Source organism: Dipodomys merriami, unplaced genomic scaffold (assembly GCF_024711535.1).
Source record: "Dipodomys merriami isolate MVZ:Mamm:240054 unplaced genomic scaffold, mDipMer1.0.p SCAF_408, whole genome shotgun sequence".
Lineage (NCBI taxonomy): Eukaryota > Metazoa > Chordata > Mammalia > Rodentia > Heteromyidae > Dipodomys > Dipodomys merriami.
This window is the reverse complement of record NW_027205693.1, coordinates 911,885-935,190: the sequence shown is the minus strand read 5'-3', so window position 1 is coordinate 935,190 and position 23,306 is coordinate 911,885. Positions and strand designations below refer to the sequence as shown.

Here is a 23,306-nt window from a genome sequence, read left to right as displayed (position 1 = left end):
CTCCCAAACACGCTGCCCTCAGAGGTAACCTTATGCTTAGATCCTCGCAGAAGCACCTGACCCCTGCTCCTCCTTTCGGTTTCTGAGTCCAGGGTGGGATCCAGCCCAGGCACGTGTCCTCATACAGGTTTGGAGATGAAAGCCTCTCTGCTGGCCCCAGGATGGCCTCCTCATTGGGCATACAGCACCTGCCCTGTGCACTTGCAGCCCTGCTGTCTCCCCTGTGTCCAGGCACCCTCTTCTTTTAAGGACACAAGGCAGTGCACCCTCTTTATAACCTGACCACTCCCCTCAAGGCCCAATCTCCAGTTTTTGAGGAGTTGGAGCCCAAAGCTTCGACACAGTTGGTTAAATCAGATGACAACACCCCAAATCATTTTTCAGCTCATTATATTTGTCCTATCTTGTTCAAAAATGCTACCAGTTGAGGCTACTGCAATGTATTTCTGAGTATGATCACGTATGGAGTCTCTCCAGGACTTGGCTAATTTCCTGACTAATCAACAAACTTACCTAAATCTGCAAACTTACCTACCTGGCATGGTTATTATCGTATTCTGCAGGCTTTCCTACCTGGTGTGTTTATTACTGCATTCACTTAATGTCATCAAATCTTCAGACACATCTTCAGCTGTAAGGATAACACCAATATTGCAGCCCTTTCCTGCAATGGTGGGGGGCTGGACGGAGGCCGGTGTAAGGGAGGCCGGTGAGTGGCCAGCAGGGGCTAAGGAGGCATCACATCCAGGCTTGTGTCTGTGTTACTGCGCTCTACTGCTTTGTTGGTATTCATTTTCTTAAAGATGAGGGAGAATAAGGGCCAGAAAACAAATCAAAGTGAGGAAATGGAAAAGGTAAGACATCTCCTTAGCCTTTACAGGTCAGGCGAAAGGGAAATGTGGGGCTGGGTTTTGAAATTTCTACTGACTTTCAAAAAAAAATCTCACTTGGTGGAAAGTGCATGCAGTGACCCACACACAGGGTGGGCACACGATGGCTGTAAAGGCCTTTTTGTCCGGCATTGTGCAGCGCAGTTGGAGCCAAGAAGCTGAGAATCCTGTGCACCATGGTTGCTTGTTTGTAACTTGGCTGTGTTCTCTCTACAGTTCCTTTCCCTTAACTCTGTGAAAACATCTCCTCAAAAGCACAGAGCCCCAGAGCCAGGCATTGGTGGCTCATACCTGTAATCCTAGCTACTCAGGGGGCTGAGATCTGAGGATCATGGTTCAAAGTCAGCCCGGGCAGAAAAGTCCATGAAACTATTACCTCCAGTAAACTACAAGAAAACCAGAAGTGGCATTGTGGCTCAAGTGGTAGAGCACTATCCTGGAGCTGAAGAGCTGAGGGACAGTGCCCAGGCCCAGAGTTCAAGCCCCACGACCCACAAAACACACACACACACACACACACACACACACACACAAACACACACACACACACACACACACACACACACACACGGCCTTGGAGTTCACAGCCATAATCCTGGCTCCTCAGGAGGCCAAGTCCTGGAAGATCTTGCTTCCAAATCAGCCTAGGCAGAAAAAGCTACAAGACTTCATCTCCAATAAATGAGTAAAATGCCAGACTAGAGGTATGGCTAAAATAGTAAAGCATACCATGAGCAAAAAAGCCAACCAATAGGAAAAACTCTAATTCAAGCCCTAGGACCACCAACAACAATAAGAAACAATCTGTACATTAATATCTCAACCTTGAGTGTGAAGATAGGTGGGCCAGGATCCTCCATACAATAGCTGGGTCAGACTATATCATACGTGTGAGGACTGCAGGCCATGGCAGAGATACTGAACCTGCTTTAGCTGGGAAGGCTGGGAACTGCTGCCAGTCCTCTTCCCACCTTGGGAAACAGAATTCGGACAATGCCTTGGTCAGCTGGGGAATCAGACAGAAGAGCTGGCCCAGGAGTGGTGCGCTAACACTTGGGGCGAGGCCCTCCTTGTGGGCTAAGAAGCAATAGGAAATACTGCGATTTAGAAGAAAAGAAATAACTTTTAAGGAATTCTCTAAAAATGCTGGGGGAAATGTCAGGTAGAAGGTGCGAGGCACAGGAGAAAGGAGGCAGGAAAGCGATAATGAATCCGTTCTAGGAGGAGTAAGTTCCAGACTGCTGCTCACAGCATCCTCTGTGCCAAAGGCAAAGCCGAGACTGGGCTGGACACAATTGCAAATCGGAACGTGAATACATGCGATCGAGTGTATAAATCAGTGGTAGTTATTTAAACTATCTCTTAAAGTAAAAGAAGGCCCAACTCAATCTTACAAAGCATTCCAGTAAAGAAAAAAAGCGTGGGTTGGGGGGCGGAGAGAGACATCATTAGGGACTTGAAATGACAGCTTGTTGGAGACGATGTGTCATGATGCTCTGTTAAAAATCTATGGAGTCTGTGGCCACTGCGTCTCTAGGAACTCAGGGCCAGTGGAACATTACAGGATTCTTGTGCTCTGAAAGACAAGGCTTCTGTGATTAGAGCCAGATCCTTGAACACCTCTGAAAGGTCTTGGTGAGACTGAGCGGCATGAGAGGCAGCATTCACTTACATTGTGTCCAACTGCAGAGTCCTGACCATCACAGCTCAGAGCAGGGCTGGCTGCCATGCTAACAAAATCACAGCTAGATTTCACACAGGTGTGACACCCACACCGGGAGTGAAGGGACAATGGTTGCATAGACACATGTGTGACACACACACACACCGTGAGTGAGGGAATTGTGCTTGGATAGACACATGTGTAATGCACATACACCGTGAGTGAGGGAATTGTAATTGGATAGACACATGTGTGACACACATACTGTGAGTGAGCAGATTTGGGATTTGATGCTGGCCAGAGGGGGTGCCGGTCTTCCTTGGTTGACCTGGGACCTGGGGGCACACACATTCACATTTGTTCATGCCGCTAGGAAGGTGGCTCAGTGGTAGAGCGCTTGCCTTGCATGCATGAGGCCCTGGGTTCAATTCCTCAGCACCACATAAGAAAAAAAAAAAAAGCCAGAAGTGGCGCTGTAGCTCAAGTGGTAGAGCGCTAGCCTTGAGCTGAAGAGCTAAGGGACAGCGCCCAGGACCAGAGTGCAGGCCCCATGACCAGACCCCCCAAAAAAAAAATTTGTTCATGCCCTACCCACCATCTGGCACTTCACAAACGACACATTTGAAGAACGGACTCCTCAGTCTCATTGAGCAGATAATATCCTTCAACCATGTTATTCAAGTCACAGGTTGTACCGCTGATGCATGAGACAATAGCAGCCTTCTCCCCATCCACATTACTGGGATGAACCCCAAGAAACGTCAGGGATGCAAAACATTCTAATATGTCAGGCATGAGGTCACCGGGCAAACTCAGAGCTCCATTGTTCCATCCTCCTCATAAAGCAAGCAGCCCCGAGTCCAGCCCGGCCCCCAGAGCCTGTCCAGAGCCTCCTCCACGATGCTGCTGGTCCTGCTCACGGCAGCCCTGCTGGCCCTGAGCTCCGCTCACAGCTCCAGCAAAGGTAATGGATGACACAGGGCCTACGTGGACCTTGCTTGGGGGTCAGGGGTCTCACCCAGAACAGGAGAGGGGAAGGGACAGAAGGGGATGAGAAGGCAGACTCCACTGCTTTTCTAACAAGTGTAAGACTAGTTATGCCCAGGCTTTAGACTTCATGGAAAATCAGAACTCCATAAAATCTCTACCGGTACACTGACAAGGTATGTTTTGAAACCGGAGGCAGAGCAGCATGCGTTTGCAATAGCCTGGGAGGAAGGGAGCCCCAACATGAAGACATGCTTGTTCTCAAAGCAGGGGTGGAGGCCCCCCGCTTGGCGTACTGGGTGGGAGGGCAAGTGAGGGAGACGCACAAGTCTCAAATGGAAAATCTGACCGTCTGTACATGGAGAGGTAGAAATACCAGGGATCCATTTCCCATTTTGCTACCACCCACAATCCTTTCAAATTTGCTACAGGTAGAACTGCTGACACTGTATACAACTGTCTTTCTCCCCTCTTGAGAAAGAGTGTGGATATGAGTGATGATTTAATAAAGAAAAGGCAAAACTGCACCACACCGCTTTGCAAGAAGGACAGTAAATACTAACAAATACTAGCAGTGAGCATTCGCACATGTTTTGAGCAAGTAGTTGAGACTCAATCACCACCTGCTACTCCTTTACATCACCCTCCCTTTCCAACAACACGTCAGATGGACGTGATGATGGACAAGGTTCCATGCGGGTTGCTGACACAGTACCACATGACCGGGGCAGGTTGTGGGCAGAGTACCCTTTCCCTGAATAACACTCATGAGGTGTGGTAGGTTGAGGATTTAACGTACTTCTTCCTGCACTTTATTTCCTAGAAGACAGCCATGAAGATGCTTACCCCTCCTCCTTCTTTCACTCCTCCTCCTCGTCCTCCTCCTCCTTCTCCTCCTCCTCATCATCATCAGGTAAAAAGTCTAATCCTCTTTCTATTCCTCAGGAATTTTTCAGTTCTTCGAAATCATATGTCTAGATGATTAGTAGTTAATGAGTGTTAGTTCTTCCTAGAACACAGGCAGACCTTCCACAGCCTTGGTCTGGGAACCAGGCCCAGGGACCCCAACTTGAAGGGCAGTGAGGCTGGCCTTCCGTGAGAGCAGAGATGATGTGCAAAGCCAGTGTGTATTGATTTTGGCCTTAAAAGTCATTCCAGCGACTTCTTTTGTCCCTATTGTTTCTTTCTAGAATCATATGGTTTCATGGTGAGATGTGCAGACATATGTGTACATGTCCCTTTTCTCTGGAATTCATCAGAGGCCTTTGCCACCGTAACCAGAGAATCTGTGTGCACCGTGTTCTTGTTCTTCTCACTTTCCGTGTTTCTGTATGGGGTCACAGTCCTGAGAAACCTGTCCTAGTTTCTGTGCAAGGCTCCCGTGGTGACATGTGGACCCGCAGGCAGTGAGGTCTCACTGGACTCTGAAGTACAAATGGCAGCACGCTGGACTTCATTGTGCTTCCCTTCTGTCTTTGGAGAAAACAGCCCAACTCCTGCTGTGTCTGATTAAACCCTTGTTGGGCATTCTGGGAATTGCACAGTATCTAAGGCTTGCTTTATGACAAGTGTAAAGAAGAAGTTGCCTCAGAAGCCTAGATGGGAGTGTCCATATTGCCCACAGTGAGACGGGGAAGTTCTTCACCATGCGGCAGGGGTGAACCAGGCCAGCAGTGAGCAGGGGCTGTCTTGGCCTCCCACCACCACCATAACTTATTCTGTGCCCATACAGCGATTGAAGACTCAAGTCAGGACCTAGAGCATCATCCTCAGAGACCACCTCACCACGGAGGACACCCACCGAGACCTCCTGCTAATGCCCGCCCCCCTCAACATCCGAGACCACCTCAGGGGGCCAATCAGACACAGCCCCGCCCCCCTCAACATCCGAGACCACCTCAGGGGGCCAATCAGACACAGCCCCGCCCCCCTCACCAGCCGAGACCACCTCAAGAAACCAATCAGACACAGCCCCGCCCCCCTCACCAGCCGAGACCACCTCAGGGAACCAATCAGACACAGCCCCGCCCCCCTCACCAGCCGAGACCACCTCAGGAAACCAATCAGACACAGCCCCGCCCCCCTCACCAGCCGAGACCACCTCAGGGAGCCAATCAGACACAGCCCCGCCCCCCTCACCAGCCGAGACCACCTCAGGAAACCAATCAGACACAGCCCCGCTCCCCTCACCAGCCAAGACCACCTCAGGGAGCCAATCAGACACAGCCCCGCCCCCCTCACCAGCCGAGACCACCTCAGGGAGCCAATCAGACACAGCCCCGCCCCCCTCACCAGCCAAGACCACCTCAGGAAACCAATCAGACACAGCCCCGCCCCCCTCACCAGCCGAGACCACCTCAGGGAGCCAATCAGACACAGCCCCACCCCCCTCACCAGCCGAGACCACCTCAGGGAACCAATCAGACACAGCCCCGCCCCCCTCACCAGCCAAGGCCACCTCAGGGAACCAATCAGACACAGCCCCGCCCCCCTCACCAGCCGAGACCACCTCAGGGAGCCAATCAGACACAGCCCCGCCCCCCTCACCAGCCGAGACCACCTCAGGAAGCCAATCAGACACAGCCCCGCCCCCCTCACCAGCCAAGACCACCTCAGGGAGCCAATCAGACACAGCCTAGACCACCACAGGGGGCCAATCAGACTCAGCCCCGTCCCCCCCACCAGCAGAGACCACCTCAGGGAACCAATGAGACGCAACCCCAGCCCCCTCACCAGCCGAGACCACCACAGGGGGTCAATCCGACATGGCCCCGCCCCCCTCACCAGCCGAGACCACCTCAGGGGGCCAATCCGACATGGCCCCGCCCCCCTCACCAGCCGAGACCACCTCAGGGAGCCAATCCGACATGGCCCCGCCCCCCTCACCAGCCGAGACCTCCTCAGGGGGCCAATCCGACATGGCCCCGCCCCCCTCACCAGCCGAGACCTCCTCAGGGGGCCAATCCGACATGGCCCCGCCCCCCTCATCAGCCGAGACCACCTCAGGGGGCCAATCCGACATGGCCCTTCCCTGGTCACCCTGAAAGACCACCACAGGGAGCCAATCCGACATGGCCCTGATCCCCGACCCCTGGTCACTAAAGGGGACCTGGCAGTAGAAGGACATCACACATGGCCTTTCCAGATTAATCCTGGCGACCCCAGGGGTCACCACCTCATGCTGCGAATCTGAGCTCAGTGCCAGCAGGGCTGTCCCTGGCTCTCTAAAGGCTTCTCAGTGCCAACCTGCATTAAAGTCTGGTGTGTCCAAAAATAACCCGGTATCCTCTGTCATGGAAGCCATGTGTAAATGTGTTTGTTCTAAACTTCTGGTATAGATAATGAGGCTCTATGGAGTCTCTTCAGGGTGGTTCTGTTGAGAGGAGCATGGCCCACCCTGTCCTCTCCACCCCCCACCATGTCCTCCCTCTCAGGGCCCACCCTGTCCTCTCCGCCACCCCTCCATGTCCTCCCCCTTTCCCAGGCCCACCCTGTCCTCTCCACCCCCCCCCCATTTGACCTGGGTTGGTAGTGGGTCTTCTGTCTCCTAGCTCAGCCTCAATGACTTCCCCTCATTTTCACCAGACCATTCTACTCCATGCTCACCCCTCCACTGCTCTCATCCCAGAACCCCTGCTAAATAACATTCAGGTCTGCGCTTCTAAGTGCTTTCTATGTTTTTAAGTGCTTGTCTTCAAGTTATCCACGCTTGATCTAACAATCTAGCTGATGAGTGTGGTACAGAGGGACATCTGAGAGCCGCAGCGTTTACTTCAGTTCGAAGCCTGAGCAGAAAGTCTGCAGTACTCTTATGTTAACACACAAGGTGGCAGACTGCAGGTATAATAGAGCACCAGCATGAGTGAAAACGCCAAACAGAAGAGCAAGGCCCCGAGTTCAAGCCCCAGCAAACACACATGAAAGGCATTTAAAATCTATGTGTGTCTTAGAGTACTGGAAGTCTGGGCACTAAGTCTGGCCTGTGCATGGACAGGATGTGTGTGTGTGTGTGTGTGTGTGTGTGTGTGTGTGTGTGTGTGTGTGTGTGTGTGGAGTCCCTGGAGTGGATGGGGGGAGAGGAGGGAGCCCATGGGGTGAGACTCTGGACCCCACACAGAAAGAGAGACAGCAGCCAGGATTTGCATGCTCATTGTTTTATTTGTACAGCTGAGAACACAGGGCTCCAGCAATACAACTTTTGAAGGCCGTTATCTCCGCATTCGCTTTCTGAAACAAAGAAAGGATGTGATGAGGAAGATTTGGCACGCAGGTCCACAATGGTCAGCAGTGTGGCCGCAGGTTGCTGGCATGGCAAGAAATAGCTTACCTCCTTTCCCTCTTTTCTACACCTTCCCCAATTTCTTCAGTATTTCTATTTGTTTCTTCTTGGTACGCACCCAGTACAAAATTTACCCTTAAGTTCTTGCTTATAATATGTTGGAAATATTTTTCCCACATTGTTTATCTTTTATTTGCCTTTGAAAGTTTTTAGGTATATATTTGGAAAGATGGTCACTGAAATGTATCTTATAAAAAAAGAAATATCAACACCAGACTGAATGTCTGTTAAAGTATGCTCATATAAAATGAGTCTGAAAAACAAAAACTCATGGCAGAGCCATACAATGGAATAGCATGCAATTATAAAACACAAGCCAAACAAAACAAAACCCACAAAAACAGAAGAATAAAAACAAGAACAAGGACAGGCAATGGTGGCTCACACCTGTAATCCCAGCTACTCAGGAGGCTGAGATCTGAGGAACACAGTTCAAAGCCAGCCCAGGCAGGAAAGTCCATGAGACTCTTACCTCCAATAAAATACTAGAAAACCGGAAGTGGCGCTGTGGCTCAGGTGGTAGAACACTAGAGCTCAGGGACAGAGCCCAGGCTCTGAGTTCAAGCCCCACAACTGACCAAAAAAAAGAAAAAAGAAAAAGAAAAAAAGAAACAAGAGCAAGCATGTTCAGAAGAAATGTATATACATCTTTGAACTATGTGTTATTTCAGACAAGAATAACACAGAATTTTTTTCTTTTCCTTCTTTTCTTCAAAGAAGAATGCTTGAACGTAGTGCCTCACGCACTTACTTGGCTTTCTCGCTCACAGATTGTAACTCTACCATTTGAGCCACGCCTCCAGTGTTTTCTGGTTATTTTGGAAACAGAATTCTCAGACTTTCCCAAATGGGCTGGCTTTAAACTGAGATCCTTCTGGTGATAACCTCCTGAGGTGCTGGGATTACTGGCACCCATACCCAGCTTTCAGCTTTTTTGAATAAAAAGCCTGATATGAGTCAAGAAAAAAGTGAACTCATCAATGTAATACATAGATACTTCTAAGCGTTTATCCAGCAAAATTAATGGTAGGTGTTTCCTGGGAAGGAGTAGAGAAGGAAAATAATTTATGCTTTTAAAATGTAGCCTTGTGTCTTTCTACCTGGAACAAGTACAAGTTTAAAAGTATTGTGGTGAGGGGGAGGGAGGGGGAGGACTATACAGTGATTAGCAACATTGTAGTAATCCATCAGGAACACTAGAACTCAGACACTGGCTTCTACAAGGCAGGACAGAGCAGCACTGCCGGATGGACAGCAGGTAGGGACGCCCAGCAATGGACGCTGAGCCAGCAAGCAGAAGGCCCAAGGGAAAGCTGTGTTCTTCACAACACAGCACAGTACAGAGGATCATGGAACAAAAGGAAGCAGAACCATCCTGGAGATGCTGAATGAGAGGAGCTCAATATGAAAAACGACACGGGATGGAAGACTATCATTTCAACATGTGTAAAGTCGATTCATATGGACACTGTTTGCAAAAGAGTAGGAGTTAGACGTTTTGGCGGAGAATACATGTATTGCATACCTTACCATAGATGACGGATTACGGACGTGGTCGGCCTCCTGGGGACTGCTGTTGGTTCCTGGGACCACCAGGGCCACCCTGTCGCCGCTGCTGCCCCCTCTGCCGCTGCTGCTGTCCCCACTGCCGCTGCTGCTTTCCCCGCCCCTTGCCTCCTTGCTGGGGCCCTGGGCTCCCAGGACGCTGGCCTTCCTGTTGGGGTCCTTGCTGGTTCCCAGCAGGAGGGCGAGAATTCTTGCGTTGCTTGCCTCCTCTTTGTGGAGATCCCTGCTGAAGCACATCCTCCTGGTTCTCCTCTCCAGCTGATCCTGGAGAGGATTCTCCGGAAAGGGGTGCCTCCTCAGGGCCCGCGTCTAGGTTCTCCGATTCTGTGTGGGCACAGCAGGCATAGAGACTGTCTTCTCTTTTCACCCCCATGACCTTCTCACCTGGCCTCCCTCCCCCTCCCCCCAGAACCTGCCTCTCCAGTGCCAGCCTTCCTCATGAGCTCTGGCTGCTCCTCCATTCCCTCACTACGTGGGAATCGCTCACCCTTACCATCTGGGAAAAGCATTTAAGGTCTTGGTTAAAGAATTTTCAGATGCGGTCTCCCCTAGAAGCCAAACCCCTATGATCAGTGCTACAGGAGTTTCATGTGACTTCCACTCCCAGACATGGCCGTGATGCACCTACTTCTCCTTCGTCTGCCAGAATGCCCTAGAGCAGCAAGGCCGCGCCGCCGCCTGCCCTGCTGCCTTTAACAGCCTGCTGTGTTCACAGCGGAGCCTCCTCTGTGGCATCATCCCTCACAGTGCACAGTGGGATTCCACAAAGGTCACACACCCGGCCATGCACCTGGCCAAAATCGCTGATGAAATCGCAGGACACAGCTCAGAGTCAGAGCACGCACCTATCCTTCATGGCCCGCACGCCGAAACACAAAAACAGTCCATGTGAGTGCCAGTCATAGGTGAGAAAGTCTAAGTCCTTGCTGCGGAGTGTGGACCAGCCAGTGTTCCCACGGTTGCCTCCCTCCTTGTCTGCACTCCACTTCCCTTGATCCTGAGCCCCTAATCCTCAAGCACGATCAGACCCCATTTCCCACTCCTCCGTGCACCCTGAGTACAGGCAGCACCCGTTTCCTGTACCTTCATCATAGCTCTGAGCGGAGCTGAGGGCCAGCAGGGCCGCGGTGAGCAGGACCACCAGCATCGTGGAGGAGGCTCTGGACAGGCTCTGGAGTCCGTGCTGGGAAGCGAGGCCACTGGCTTTATGAAGAGAACAGAACAATGGAGCTCTGAGATCACCCGATGCCCTCCCGCCGGACAGAGTGGGGCTCACGTCCATCATTTCTTTGTGGGATTAGCCCGGCAGGATGAGGGTGTGGAGGAGGCGGCCTGTGGTGTCATTCCTAAAGGACAAGAGATGACACTTTGGCAAATCTTGAAAGAAGAGTCTTTCGTGCAGTTATTCCACACACTGAGATCTTAACCTCATCGTTTGAATCTCATGCTGACGGAAGCCATCGTGTACCTCCATGGTTAGTGAGTGAGGTTCGTTAGTGTGTACACGTGTGTGTTCATGTACACCCCCTGCCCCCGTTCTTCAGCCAAAGACGAAGACAGTTCACACTCATGGCTTCCACTGCAGCCCCAACTCCGCCCTCTCCAGTGTATGTCCCCCTGTGTCTTAGTCAACTGAGTCAGGCCATTTCTGAGTAGAGGCCATTTCTGCTCAGCTCTGTGGTGGGTTAGGAAACATGGCGTGGAATCCCCAGCCCAGACTGACCAGGATCTGATCTGTTTCTGTTTATCCCCAGCCCAGACTGACCGAGATCTGATCTGTTTCTGTTTGTAGAAGCCTCGGGCTATAGATATGCAGATCCTAAAACATTCATCCCATGAGGGCCCTGTGAACTATGAAGCTCAACCCACCACGGAACTCAGAATGGGGTTTCCATGCCATGATAACACAAATGCACAATTTCCTGACAGGCCTGGCTGTGGCCTCAGTTGTCTCCTGAGAACCTTCTTTTTTTTTTTTTATTCCAGCATGTTCTATAACATTAGGCTGGAGATTTTCATCTTCTAAACCATCCTATGTTCTCTTCTTCGCCATCTTGTTCCATGTTTCCTTGTGATACCAGAAACAAGTTGCTGTGTTTCCAAGTCTTGTTGGGCTGGTGGGGTGCTTGTCCTGGGCTCACCTTCTGCCTTTTTCTGCTGCATGGGTAGCTGCCTGTTTGCCCTTTCCACAGAAGGTCCAGATGCCTTGGCATAGACATCTGCCTCTCTTCAGTTCTCTCAAGGCTCAGGTTCTGCGTGGCCATTGGGTGTTATGGAGTTGGGCTAATTCAAGTATGTCTTGGTTGGAGGGAAGGCAAGGATGGTCACATGGCTGGCAGTCTGGCTCCTGCCCAGTGCGCACTGGTGGTTCTGCACTCTCCCATTCGAGTTTCTCGCTCCCTTTCTCAAGAGGTGCAGAGAAAACCACAGCAGGGCCTGGTGACAGTGGTGTTTGTCGCAGACAAGTTGGCTTGCAGTTCGGTCAGGACGGTGACGTCTTCCTAGCATAACTGTGATTTGAAGAGGGGGTGTTAAACACTGGCGACTCTCTCCTGCTTCTAGGAAAAGCAGATCTGCTTTAGCTGGGCTTTTGGACTCCATGCCCCTATCTACTGTTACGAAGGCTCTGAAGGCCTTCTGTGGGAAGGGACAGTGACAGGAATGGCCCTGACCTTCTGGCAGGAAGGGAAAGTCAGAGGGCATGGACAGAGGGGAAGGCCAGGCCCACCGGCCAGCACTGTGTGGCAGAGGCAGAAGCAGCAGCTCAGACTGGAGCCAGCTTCGACCTTATTGTGGTGGATACAGGAACAGAGCAGCGGATTCTGTCATTTATTACCCAGTGCTGGATTTTCCTCTGACCTTCTCCAATGTCAGCCATGCAGCAAGGAGATTCATTTATCACAAAAGAAAAATATTGCCTCTGAACTCATCTGAAACATCCCAAGCCTGCAGCCCTACAGAAAGACAGGGGAGAAGACTGGCCATGAGTTTCAGTGAGCTTGAAATCGTTCGAGAACTGAAGCCAGGAAGGTCAGCTGGGCAGCCATTTGTCCCCACGTACGGCTTATCATGCCATCAATAGGACTTTTTATTTCTATACCCTAAAGTCTGCTGTCTCTCATATTACCGCAGGAGAGATGCCAACCAAAAAGAAATCCGCAGATTGAGTGACAAGCATAAAACATGATCTCACACAGGCTTGGAGCCCGGGAGCCGGCACCCATATGGCAGGAGTTTGGAATCCCCCTACTCCTCTCCCTGTCCCCTGCCTCTGCCCCCCGTGAATGTCCCTGGTCTGCCCACCCCGGGGGCTCCTGTATGCACCCTGGGTCTGTCCCTGTGTTCACATGAAGGCATGTACTCAGGCATCCACTCCACTGTGCTGGGATTACAGGTGAACCCCACCACCGCCACACAGGGGAGAAAGGGAATTTCATATGTGTCGTTAAACTAAGTAAGATTTTAATGATTTACTTATCAGTGGCTATTTAAATGATGGTTCTTAACAGCAAAATGGCATTGTACAAAAGTAGAAACTGGGTAAAATAGCAATTTCCTTGGAATATTAGTCTTAAATTGCAATTGTTTTTGGCTCATTCAGCTAAATTGCTCAAGAAACAATGGTGCTGTGCCACATGTTCTCCTTGGCTAAAGCCCTTGTCATGTAAGAAAAGGGCATTTGCCAGGTGCCGGTGGGTCACATCTGTAATCCTAGCTACTCAGGAGGCTAAGGTCTGAGGATCGCGGTTTAAAGCCAGCCTGGGCAGGAAAGTTTGTGAGACTTTATCTCCAATGAACCACCAGAAAACCAGAAGTGGTGCTGTGGCTCAAGTGGTAGAACGCCAGCCTTGAGTGAAAGAGCTCAGGGACAGTGCCCAGGCCCTGAGTATATGCCCCAGGACTGACCAAAAGAAAAAAGAAAAGGGCATTCCTCAATATTTAGCACTTCAGTTTCCTTTGAAACCTATAATTTCATGTTTTGCTTTATGCTATTTTGTGATTTTGTTTACTTATGTATCTTAGTCTTTCACTGTTTTGATAACTTCCCCAAATAAAATTGTGTTTTTCCACTAGAACTAATATTAGGAGATTTCTTAGCTCTCTTGGAATCACTCTAGGACTTGAGGTAATGTCAAACTTAATAAAAGAGAAGAAACAGTGTTTTCTTTGAGTTGTAAGGCTATGGGTGACTATTTGCTCTTTAAGTTGTGCAAACACTCTGACGTTTTTACATCTCTGGCCAGAACCATACTCATAATTATGTTAGCAGTGGGGAGTCCAGAGAGAGCATGGGGCCATAGACCTTACAGGTGCTGGCTGAAGAAATCACAGCAACAGACAGCAGGCTACTACACAACTGCCAATGGTCCTTAGGTGTCAACATTAACCCCCACCGTGTCTTTTAGAAAAATTCAGAATGGTGATTATTACATCACTGGGAGAGAACCAGGCAACTGTGAGGTGAAGAGGAAAGAGTGCAATGGATGCTAGTAAAAAAAGGTCTAGAAGCACACTCCATTACCAGAATCAACAGAATTGATTATTTTGGAAATATGGTGGTTTCTCCTGTCCTGAGTGTTATTGTAGAATTACAAGATTATCAGCTGAGCGCTTGCTTCACATTCTAGTATTGCTAGATTACAAGCTGCAAGGGCCTGGGCCAAAGTGAATGCTAGGAGCATTCAAGAGAAGGCACTCTGGACATTAAATATTATGTTGAGAACCTTCAGACTCTACTCTCAGCCACAAGTCAAACAGAGAAGTTGGGGAACGGGAGGAGGGAGAAGCAGGAGGGGTGAATTTGAACTGCATGTGCTGTCTACATCAATGGGCATGTTAAATTAGAACCCCCTTGCGTGACTGATTGATGCTAATAAATAAAAGCAATGGCAGTCAGAATGTGGATGCTTATTGTTTTATTGACTTAGTAAAGATACGGTGTGACCACGCATTCCAATGAAATGACCTCCAAACATCTTCTTGTTCACTGTCTGAAACAAACAAAGGACAGCCAGGTTACAGGTTGATGTGGTGCCCACAGCTTCCTATTGCTTGCCGGATTTGCAGGGAGGTGTATGATAGCTTACATCTTCTTCCTTTTTCTCTATTTTTTCCACCCATCTCTTTTTCCTTTCTTTCTGTTTATTCTTGCTATGTACCTAGCAAATAATGCATTCTAAGTTATTACTAATAAGATGAAGAAAAATACTTTCGTAGCTTGTTTATCTGGTGTATGATTGACAACCACCACTGAAGCATTTCCTGTATCAGGTGCTGACATGAGACTGAAAGTCCACACACAAGGCATTGATTGAAGAGCTTATGGCAGAGCCACACAACAAAATGGTACATAATCATGAACTACAAGCCAAACAGAGAAGAACACAGAGAAGGCCTCCATATAATCAAGAAAACCATTAACTAAAGAGACCTGCGGACGTTTTCTAAGAAGTATGTTATTGAATATATGTATAATACAGATTTTAACCTAAAATGCAGTGTTTACAGGAACTGATTATACATATGTATGTACAAAAGTATTCCTAAAGCCTGGCACTGGTGGCTCACGCTTATCATCCAAGTAGGAGACTAAGGTCTGAGGATCACAGTTCAAAGCCAGCCTGGGCAGAAAAGTCTGTGAAACTCTTATCTCCAATTAACCACCAGAAAACCAGAAGTGGTGCTATGGCTTCAATGGTAGAGCACAAGCCTTGAGCTGAAGAACTCAGAGACAGCGCCCAGGCCCAGAGTTCAAGCCCCATGACCGACAAAAAGAAAAAAAATAGTATTTCTAAGAAATCAGCCAACACAATCCTGGTGCTTTTCAGGAAGTGGGGACTTACGATAACACATGCTTTTTAGTTTTCGTCTCATGCCTTTCTGTTTAGGTGGACCTGTCTTTATATTGAGCATGTATTCATTTGAAAGAATTGGGAAAGGGGCTGGGAAGGTGGCTCAGCGGTAGAGCGCTTGCCTTGCATGCCTGAGGCCCTGGGTTCGATTCCTCAGCACCACATAAGCAAAAAGAAAAAAGCCGGAAGTGGTGCTGTGGCTCAAATGGTAGAGCGCTAGCCTTGAGCTGAAGAGCTAAGGGACAGCACCCAGGCCCAGAGTTCAAGCCCCATGACTGGACCCAAAAAAAAAAAAAAAAAAAGAATTGGGAAAAAATCTAATGTTTAGCAGCATTATATCCAGGTAAAACAGAGCAGAGATACTAGAGCTCAGACACTCGCTCTGAGAGGCCAGGCAGAGCAGAGGGACCAGGCGGGGGACGCCATCGAGCCCAAGCAAGGAGCAGCGGGCCCAGGGAGAGCCACGCTCTTCACAGAGCAGCACAAGACAGACACACAGACAGACAGACGGTGGCAGAACAAAGGGAAACTTGGGTCCACGGTCCTCAAAACCAGAACTACAGTGGAGTGATTTTTAGAAGCCAAAGGTTTTCATAGAGAATAAATTTAAATCGTACCTGACATTGAATTGCGGGTTGCTGAGAAGGTTGGCTTTACTGGGGGGGTCCCTGCTGCTGACCTCCCTGTTGGGGAGGTCCCTGCTGTGGGGGTCCCTGCTGTGGGCCTCCCTGCTGGGGAGGTCCCTGCTGTGGGCCTCCCTGCTGTGGGCCTCCCTGCTGTGGGCCTCCCTGCTGTGGGCCTCCCTGCTGTGGGCCTCCCTGCTGGGGAGGTCCCTGCTGGGGGGGTCCCTGCTGGGGGGGTCTCTGTTGTGGGGGTCCTTGTGGGGGGCCCTGGGGTCTCTGCTGTGGGGGTCCTCGTGGGGGTCCTCGTGGGGGACCCTGGTGTCCTCGTGGAGGTCCTCGTGGGGGGCCTTGTGCGGGGCCCAGGGGTCCTCGTGGGGGTCCTCGTGGGGGGCCCTGGGGTCTCTGTTGTGGGGGTCCTCGTGGGGGTCCTTGTGGGGGACCCTGGGGTCTTCTTGGGGGGCCCTGGGGTCCTTGTGAGGGTCCTCGTGGGGGCCCCTGGGGTCTTCGTGGGGGGCCCTGGGGTCCTTGTGGAGGTCTTTGCTGCTGTTGTTGGGGTCCTTGTGGTTGGGGTCCTTGCTGCTGTTGTGGGGGTCCTTGTTGTGGGGGTCCTTGTTGTAGGGGTCCTTGTTGAGGTGGTCCTTGCTGCTGCTGGCCTCCCTGCTGTGGGGGTCTCTGCTGAGGACCATCCTCACCAAATGGTGCGAATCCTCCAGGAAGGGGTCTCAGAGCAGGGCCCTGGTTTGGATTCCCGAATCCTGTGTTTGTACAGCAAGAACACAGCTCAGGGACAGACGGCTCTTCTCTTTCTGCTCAGTGACCTTCTCGCCTGGCCTCTCCCCTGCCAGCCTTCCCTGTGACCTCCTTTGAGCCTTGGCTAACGAATCCCTAGATTTTGCCCTCACAGGGTGAGAATCACTGACAGAGGATTCAAATTAGCCATGTGACTTCATTCCCAGGAACAGCTGGCCTGCCTGTCTCCCCTGCATCCGCCGCGTGTCTAGTACACCAGCCCGCACCAGGCCCAGCCTCGACCACATCTGCCCTGTCCTTACGATATCTTCATGAATGCAAACATTACCCAATCAAGCCTCTGCTCTGTGTATCTTCTCTTATTGTGGACATACACTCCAATAGGTCTCATTAGATATTAAAAAATCTCAGGCGTGGACTGGGAAGGTGGCTCAGTGGTAGAGCGTTTGCCTTGCATGCATAAGGCCCTGAGTTCTATTCCTCAGCACCACATAAGCAAAAAGAAAAAAAGCCAGAAGTGACGCTGTGGCTCAAGTGGTAGAGCACTAGCTTTGAGCTGAAGAGCTGAGGGACAGTGTCCAGACCCAGAGTTCAGGCCCCACGACCGGACCCCCCCAAAACTAAAAAAAGAAAAAACAAATCTCAGCCTCAGACATGGGTAAGAATACTTGTGTTGTCCTAACAAGTCACCCCCTCTCCTTTCTTCTCCTAGACTCTAGGTCGAATCCCAGCACCCATTTCCCTACCTTGACCATATCTCTGAGCAGAGCTCAGGGCCAGCAGGGCCGCGGTGAGCAGGACCAGCAGCATCGTGGAAGAGGCTCTGGACCGGCTCTGGAGTCTGTGCCGAGATGCGAGGCCTCTCGCTTTATGAGGAGGAGCAGAAGAATGGAGCTTTGAGCTCGCCCGCCGGGTGCCCTTCTGCCTGACATACTGGAATGCCTCGCATCCCTGACTCTTCTTCTGGACCAGAGCCTGACGGGATGGGTGGGGAGGAGGCAGCCAAGGATTTATTCTTAAGATACACCACATAGGACTTAGGGCAAAGGTTTGGAGGACCCACGCCTACAACTTTGGTCCACACACTAGATTTTTAGCATCATTATGTGAAGTTCAGTCAGTCTGCTGAGACTGGTAGTGTTGTGCAGGAGCAGCTATATTTATGTTTTTCATCATTAATCTAACAAAGACAGTCTTCCATCCATTATAATGGACATAGATGTTTGTGTGGGACATTTAGTTAAGCTTCTTCACGAAATAGAGATTTCACCAGCACAGTAAGCACTTGATTGCTGTTTCATATCTCCTAGCACTTTAATAATCTTCCCCTAGGATCCTATCCTGTTCTGGAAGGTTCTAGAACACTGGGCTTGGCCTTATGTCTTCTCGGGATTATTTTTTGTCACAACGATGCAGTATTCAGGCTTGCACTTGTGGGAGGCAGTTGGCTACCTCTTTCAGAGTCTAAATTCTGAAAGAGTTTGTGCTTTCATTTACAGTCAGGTGCTCTGCTCTGAGAATGGGGGATCTCTTCTCCGTCACGTCTTCCTCGCTCTCTCTGTTAAACTCATTTGCCGATATTGAGTACTCTAAACTAACCCTGCCGTTTATCATCTTTTGGCTTTTTTTCTACTGCATTTTGGGATGATTTCTTCTCAGTTAGCATTTGTTTTGTTGTTTTGTGTTTGGCTGCACGTTTTGTGCAACGATGTTGTGTTTCCAGTAGGTTTTGTCTGGTGCCCACATTGCTTACTGTCACCTTGCATTTTGTTCCCTGCTACATCGGTAGTTACCTGCTCACTCTTTTCATGAAAGACCGCAACTGGTCAGTGAACTCACCTGGGTTTTGAGTTCATCCCTCAAGTGAGTTGGTGTGTGAACTTCTGGTTCACAGATGGAGATAGGGGAGGAAGGGACCCCACAGGCAAAGCCTTTGTCCAGGGTGGGTAATTCCCCATGGGCTGTGCCTTTCCCAGTGTCTTCTGGCCTTTTCTGAAGGAGGTAAGAAAATGCTAAGGCTTCCTCAACCATGGCATGGTGGGTCTAAGGATTCCTTTCCTCAGTCCTGGCATGGTGTGGCTAGAGTTTCCCTTGCTGTAATTACCAATGCTCTCAACAGGGAATGTCTTAGGAACAGGAACAGGGAATGTCTTAGGAACAGGAACAGGGAATGTCTTAGGAACAGGAAGTCTTCCCCGATACATAAAGGCCGGAAGTTGGTCCTGATTTTTGTCTTGCTCTGATCTGCTCTGCTTGGGCTAGTGCTGGGCCATAGGCCCAGAGTCTCAAGCTCTTGCCTGGCTTTTTCATCCATGGCTGGTGCTCTATGGTGGAATCTTGGGGACATTTTCTGCCCAAGATGGCTTCAAACCACAATCCTGGAGGCTTAGCCTCCTGAGTAACTAGAATGGCTGACCCCCAGCTCTGCTGGACTTTGGAGATTTATGGAAGAAGAGATGGGTGGCAGGCCTGGCACATTTCTCGTTGCCACAACGGTCCCTGCTTTCGGCAGACACTCTGGGGTAAAGGACCTGAACAGGGGGATCCTGACAGGTGAATCGTGGTAGACCTTATGGAAAAAGAAGGTCAGGGAACAGAGCTGGGCACCAGGCCGATGGGGAAGGAGCAGCTCATGCAGAATCTTGATCTGGTGGACACTGCTCAGAGCAGTTGATCCTGTCAGACACACCTCAGCTCCAGACTTTCCCTGACCTTCTCCAATACCGGCCAGGCATGAAAGAGATTCACATGTCCCGACAGGACACTATCGACTGACAGCTCACCAGACAGTAAAAACATGGACGTCCGACAGCTAGTATCGATGGGGCTAAGCTGCAAGCGAGACTTCCCTGGGAACACAGGCCACTGTCCCAAGTGTTCAGAACCTCCCCGAATGGCCACCAAGGGGTTGAGCCAGGTAAAGCAGAAAAACAGAGATATTGGTTCTGGTTTGGGTTAGCCCTGGACAAGAAGATACAGAAGACAGAGACCGCCCAGAAGATAACTTGCCACTGCTGGCCTCCATGCCATATCTGAATCCTGACTCCCACGGTCGTGTGTGTCCATGGGGTGGCCACCAGGGCTCCTCACTCACGGTGACACCACAACCACACGGGTACCATGTCCTCCCTATCTCTTGCCCCAGTCTCCCTGTGTGCTCTGGACCCACTCAGCAAACATGGGCATCACTCGCTTAGGTTTAGGAAGCGCCGGGCCGGGACAGTCACCGAATCACATGATTTTTGTCTGTTCACTTTATTCTAAGTCCACAACATGGCAATAAAACAAAGTATATTTTGAAAATACATTTTTAAAAAACCATTAAACCAAAATGATGGTAGGAAGGAAGCAAACTAGGCTTTAAAATGCCATTTTCTATATAACTTCACAAGCTTACAAGTGTCACAAGAACACTATATCACAAAAAGTATTTTGATTTTATGTTTATCTTTACGTAGTTGTACAAAGGAGTTGCCATTTGACACAGAGGTGTACAAACACGACGGGCCTGGATGATTGTCACCCCTCTTGTTACCCTCCCCCAACCTCCACCTCCACTCCTTCCCTCAGTTTCCACAGACAGTGCATGGAAGGGGAGTCTGCAGAGAGCCATCTTGAGCTGGTGCCTTCCCAGTGGGGGCGGGAGGGAATCAGCACTGGGCTAGCCTGAGGTGGGGGCAGCCCCAGGCTGATTGGCCACATCATGTGGCCTGTGGTACAAGGGGCACAGGTGGCATCGGCCTTGCCCTTGGCCTGGTAGATCCTGGGACAGAGCGAGTGAGTCTGCCAAAGATCACTCCAGCCCTTGCCCAACCTTCTCCAGTGCCAGCCACAGGTGAAGGAGATTAGCGTATCCTAAAAGAAAAATACCACCTCGGAACTCACCAGGCACAACCCGATTACAAAAGACCACGCGACCCAGCCCTTCCTCTGCCCTTCTCCAGTGTCAGCAGCGTGTGAACGAGATTAGTGTATTATCATCAAAGAAAAATGTCACCCAAGAGCCACGTGGACACAACCAAACCCTTTGTGGAAGCTCTGCGGGGAGGAGGGGAGGGCTGGGACCTCAGCCAGCGCTCAGCAGGTGCCTAGGCTGCTTGTCCTGTGTAGGAGTGCTTGAGAAAGCAGTTTTCCCAATGATACATTTTGCTACACTTCACATGCCACCAATAGAATTCTTAATTTCACATCCAACAGTCCACCGGGCACTGCATTCCTGCGCTACCAGGAAATCCTGTAGACAGGGTGGCAGGTAAAACAGTGCATTTTCACACAGGCCTTGAAGCTGGAAAGCCAGGCTTTCAGTGGCAACAGAATGGTCTCCTGAGAGGCCTCTCTCCCGGCTCCTGGAGCGTCTGTGCCTCTTGGGAGTTCACTTGCACACTTGCACATTTGCACACCCAGTGGGTGGGTTTTCATGCTTGTGGTGTTGGGGTTGAATGTATGAATTGGTGCATGATATGCAGTCTACTACTGAGCCAGTAATATATGGTTTAAGCATCCCGTGAAGTTGTGAGGCTCTTACGTTTTATCCACCCCTGGGCCGCCTCAGCCCCCAAAGAGAGACCTGCCTTCACTTGGGAGGTCCCAGGATCAGGACAATGGAGTGGTAGAGGAGGCCCAGAGTCTGACCACCCATGGCTTTACTTCTATTTCTGCCACAGCTGGCGTCCATGCCGTATACATGTGACAAAAGTTCATGTAAAATATACTTCAACGTTCACGGGGAAGCACATTTTCTACACTAGCAATTCATATGTCTATGTGGGGCTATGGAGGGTTGATTTTATCGACTGTGACTCACAACCATACATCTCATATCTTACACACCTCATTTTTAAGTCTTAAAAACTACTAACAAGGTTTTAAAATGTATAAAGATTTTTTATGAGTTGCTTACACTAATTTTCTTTAGTGTGTGTGTGTGTGTGAGAGAGAGAGAGACAGACAGACAGACAGACAGACAGACAGACAGACAGAGAAAGCACAGATCTGAGTGTGCATTGCTAAGTTGTTAATATACAAGGGCAGTGAGTATTCTTGCAAAGTTCACAGGGTATGTACAATAGTATGTTTGGACTATACACTGATAAATACAGTTATTTCCTGTGAGCTGCATGTCCTCTAGAACAAGCAGTGGGGCCTAAGGATGGGGGGGGCCTTCTCACCCCCCTACAGCTCCCCGCAGCCCCCCGCAGTGCAGACAGAGCCACCTCCCGTAGCTTTCTGGTTCTCAGGATGAGGACAATGGAGTGGCCAGTAGGAAACATTGCTGCGGTCACTTTGTAAAACAAACTGGTCAGATTTTTCTGGGGAAATTCGAACGTCCAGACGTGCAGGAGAAAGGTGAGGAAGAAGAGGATGTAGAGGAAGAGAAAGGCGGTCACGCCGCCCAGGGCCCGGCGGTGGGCCTCGGCTCTCTTGTCCCCGGCTACAGCTCCCCAGCATCTCCAGTGCTGCCACAGGGAGGCGAGGAGCAGCAGCACTGCCACCAGGGACAGGGCAAAGGGCAGGAGCGAGAAAGCCAGGTTGGGGGCTAAAAGAAGTTTGGAAAATTCCCGGCTGAGCGTGTGAGATGCGTTGGTTCCAGAGCCGCGGACCCAGATGTCGATGTGCAAGTTCATCAGCATGATGTTTACAAGCAGGGGGACCAGGGACGCTAGTAGGATGCACCAGACCACCCTCCTCACACGGAACCTCAGATAGAGGAAGAAGGCGTTCGAAAAATTAGCTATCCTGAGAAAATAATAGATGCTGAGGCTGGTGGCGAGCCAGAGGCTGCAATGATTGAGGACGGTCCAGGAAATGTAAACCGCTCTTAGCCTGCTTGGGATCATCAGTGATGAGGGGCAGTACAGAGCTGCCCACCAATTTAGGAAGGTCAGCCCCAGCAGACCAATTCTGGAGACTGACAGAGCAGTGAGGATCTGGTCCACGGCCGAGAGCTTTCTTCCCTGGAGCCAGTCCCTGCCGTTCACCAGGGCCACAAACCCATTCCCTAAATTTCCAACCAGGAATTCCACACTAAAAATCATTGTCAACACCCACCGGTCACCAGCCATTCTCCAGAAGACATGGGTTCAATGCCGGCACCGCTGCTGAGGGTCTCTTTGTGAATTCTTCTAAACAAGGGTCTCTGAGTGAGTTCATCTAAGCAAGAGTTTCTTTGTGAATTCATCAAGATGGTATAGATCACCTTCATTAATTTTTTTAAGGTTCTTCATATTAAACATACACACATACACATGCACACATACACACATACACACACACACACACACACACACAGAATTTCAAACCAGAAGGAGTCCAGGTTTCCCAATGTCCCCTTCGTAGATTTCGTGGTGATAATCTTGCATTCCCCTCTCTGCCCCATTGAACTTTGTGCAAATTCTTTACACAGAGCAAGGTGTCTTCTCCAACGATGAGTCACTGAATTGTCCTGTGCTAAAATGCAAATAAAGGCACGTTTATTTGCATTACTTTGCTGTTTTCCCTTGCCTGTATGTTTCAGTCTGAGCTATCTGAGCTTTAATCGTATGGAAATCAACAAGAATCTCAACAAGCCTAGTACTTGTCACTTGAACCACAGCTCTACCCTAAGCTTTTTGGTGGTTAATAGGAGATAAGAGTCTC

The 23,306-nt window shown here is 50.1% G+C and overlaps 4 protein-coding genes across 4 annotated transcripts; 1 reads left to right on the top strand and 3 right to left on the bottom strand.

Moving 5' to 3' along the window:
- Nucleotides 1-3,437: 3,437 nt before the first annotated feature.
- On the top strand, nucleotides 3,438-6,817 carry LOC138806806 (proline-rich protein 2-like). Its single transcript, XM_069992156.1, has 3 exons — nucleotides 3,438-3,517; nucleotides 4,364-4,453; nucleotides 5,273-6,817. Exons 1-3 carry the CDS (start codon nucleotides 3,454-3,456, stop codon nucleotides 6,619-6,621), a joined length of 1,503 nt encoding a protein of 500 aa, XP_069848257.1. The 5' UTR covers nucleotides 3,438-3,453; the 3' UTR covers nucleotides 6,622-6,817.
- Nucleotides 6,818-9,422: 2,605 nt separating this feature from the next.
- LOC138806798 (salivary acidic proline-rich phosphoprotein 1/2-like) lies at nucleotides 9,423-10,592 on the bottom strand. Its single transcript, XM_069992150.1, has 2 exons — nucleotides 10,529-10,592; nucleotides 9,423-9,769 (listed from the first exon to the last, which is right to left on the bottom strand). The coding sequence occupies exons 1-2, from the start codon at nucleotides 10,590-10,592 to the stop codon at nucleotides 9,423-9,425; spliced, it is 411 nt and encodes a 136-aa protein (XP_069848251.1).
- A 3,754-nt stretch (nucleotides 10,593-14,346) lies between these two features.
- LOC138806805 (uncharacterized) lies at nucleotides 14,347-17,505 on the bottom strand. Its single transcript, XM_069992155.1, has 3 exons — nucleotides 17,417-17,505; nucleotides 15,915-16,675; nucleotides 14,347-14,436 (listed from the first exon to the last, which is right to left on the bottom strand). Exons 2-3 carry the CDS (start codon nucleotides 16,604-16,606, stop codon nucleotides 14,430-14,432), a joined length of 699 nt encoding a protein of 232 aa, XP_069848256.1. The 5' UTR covers nucleotides 16,607-16,675; nucleotides 17,417-17,505; the 3' UTR covers nucleotides 14,347-14,429.
- Nucleotides 17,506-20,826: 3,321 nt separating this feature from the next.
- Nucleotides 20,827-22,705, bottom strand: LOC138806797 (taste receptor type 2 member 125-like). Its single transcript, XM_069992149.1, has 2 exons — nucleotides 21,839-22,705; nucleotides 20,827-20,904 (listed from the first exon to the last, which is right to left on the bottom strand). Exons 1-2 carry the CDS (start codon nucleotides 22,703-22,705, stop codon nucleotides 20,827-20,829), a joined length of 945 nt encoding a protein of 314 aa, XP_069848250.1.
- Nucleotides 22,706-23,306: the final 601 nt, after the last annotated feature.

Bases quoted from the DNA above. Each gene is read 5' to 3' on its own strand.
- LOC138806806 (XM_069992156.1), top strand. From the start codon at position 3,454: ATGCTGCTGGTCCTGCTCACGGCAGCCCTGCTGGCCCTGAGCTCCGCT. The intron at 3,518-4,363 runs GTAATGGATGAC...TTTATTTCCTAG, and splicing joins CGCTCACAGCTCCAGCAAAG to AAGACAGCCATGAAGATGCT. The intron at 4,454-5,272 runs GTAAAAAGTCTA...GTGCCCATACAG, and splicing joins CTCCTCCTCATCATCATCAG to CGATTGAAGACTCAAGTCAG.
- LOC138806797 (XM_069992149.1), bottom strand. From the start codon at position 22,705: ATGATTTTTAGTGTGGAATTCCTGGTTGGAAATTTAGGGAATGGGTTT. The intron at 20,905-21,838 runs GTGAGAAGGCCC...CCCTGTCTACAG, and splicing joins CTGCGGGGAGCTGTAGGGGG to GATTTCCTGGTAGCGCAGGA.
- LOC138806805 (XM_069992155.1), bottom strand. From the start codon at position 16,606: ATGGTCCTCAGCAGAGACCCCCACAGCAGGGAGGCCAGCAGCAGCAAG.
- LOC138806798 (XM_069992150.1), bottom strand. From the start codon at position 10,592: ATGCTGGTGGTCCTGCTCACCGCGGCCCTGCTGGCCCTCAGCTCCGCT. The intron at 9,770-10,528 runs GTACAGGAAACG...GTGCCCACACAG, and splicing joins CGCTCAGAGCTATGATGAAG to AATCGGAGAACCTAGACGCG.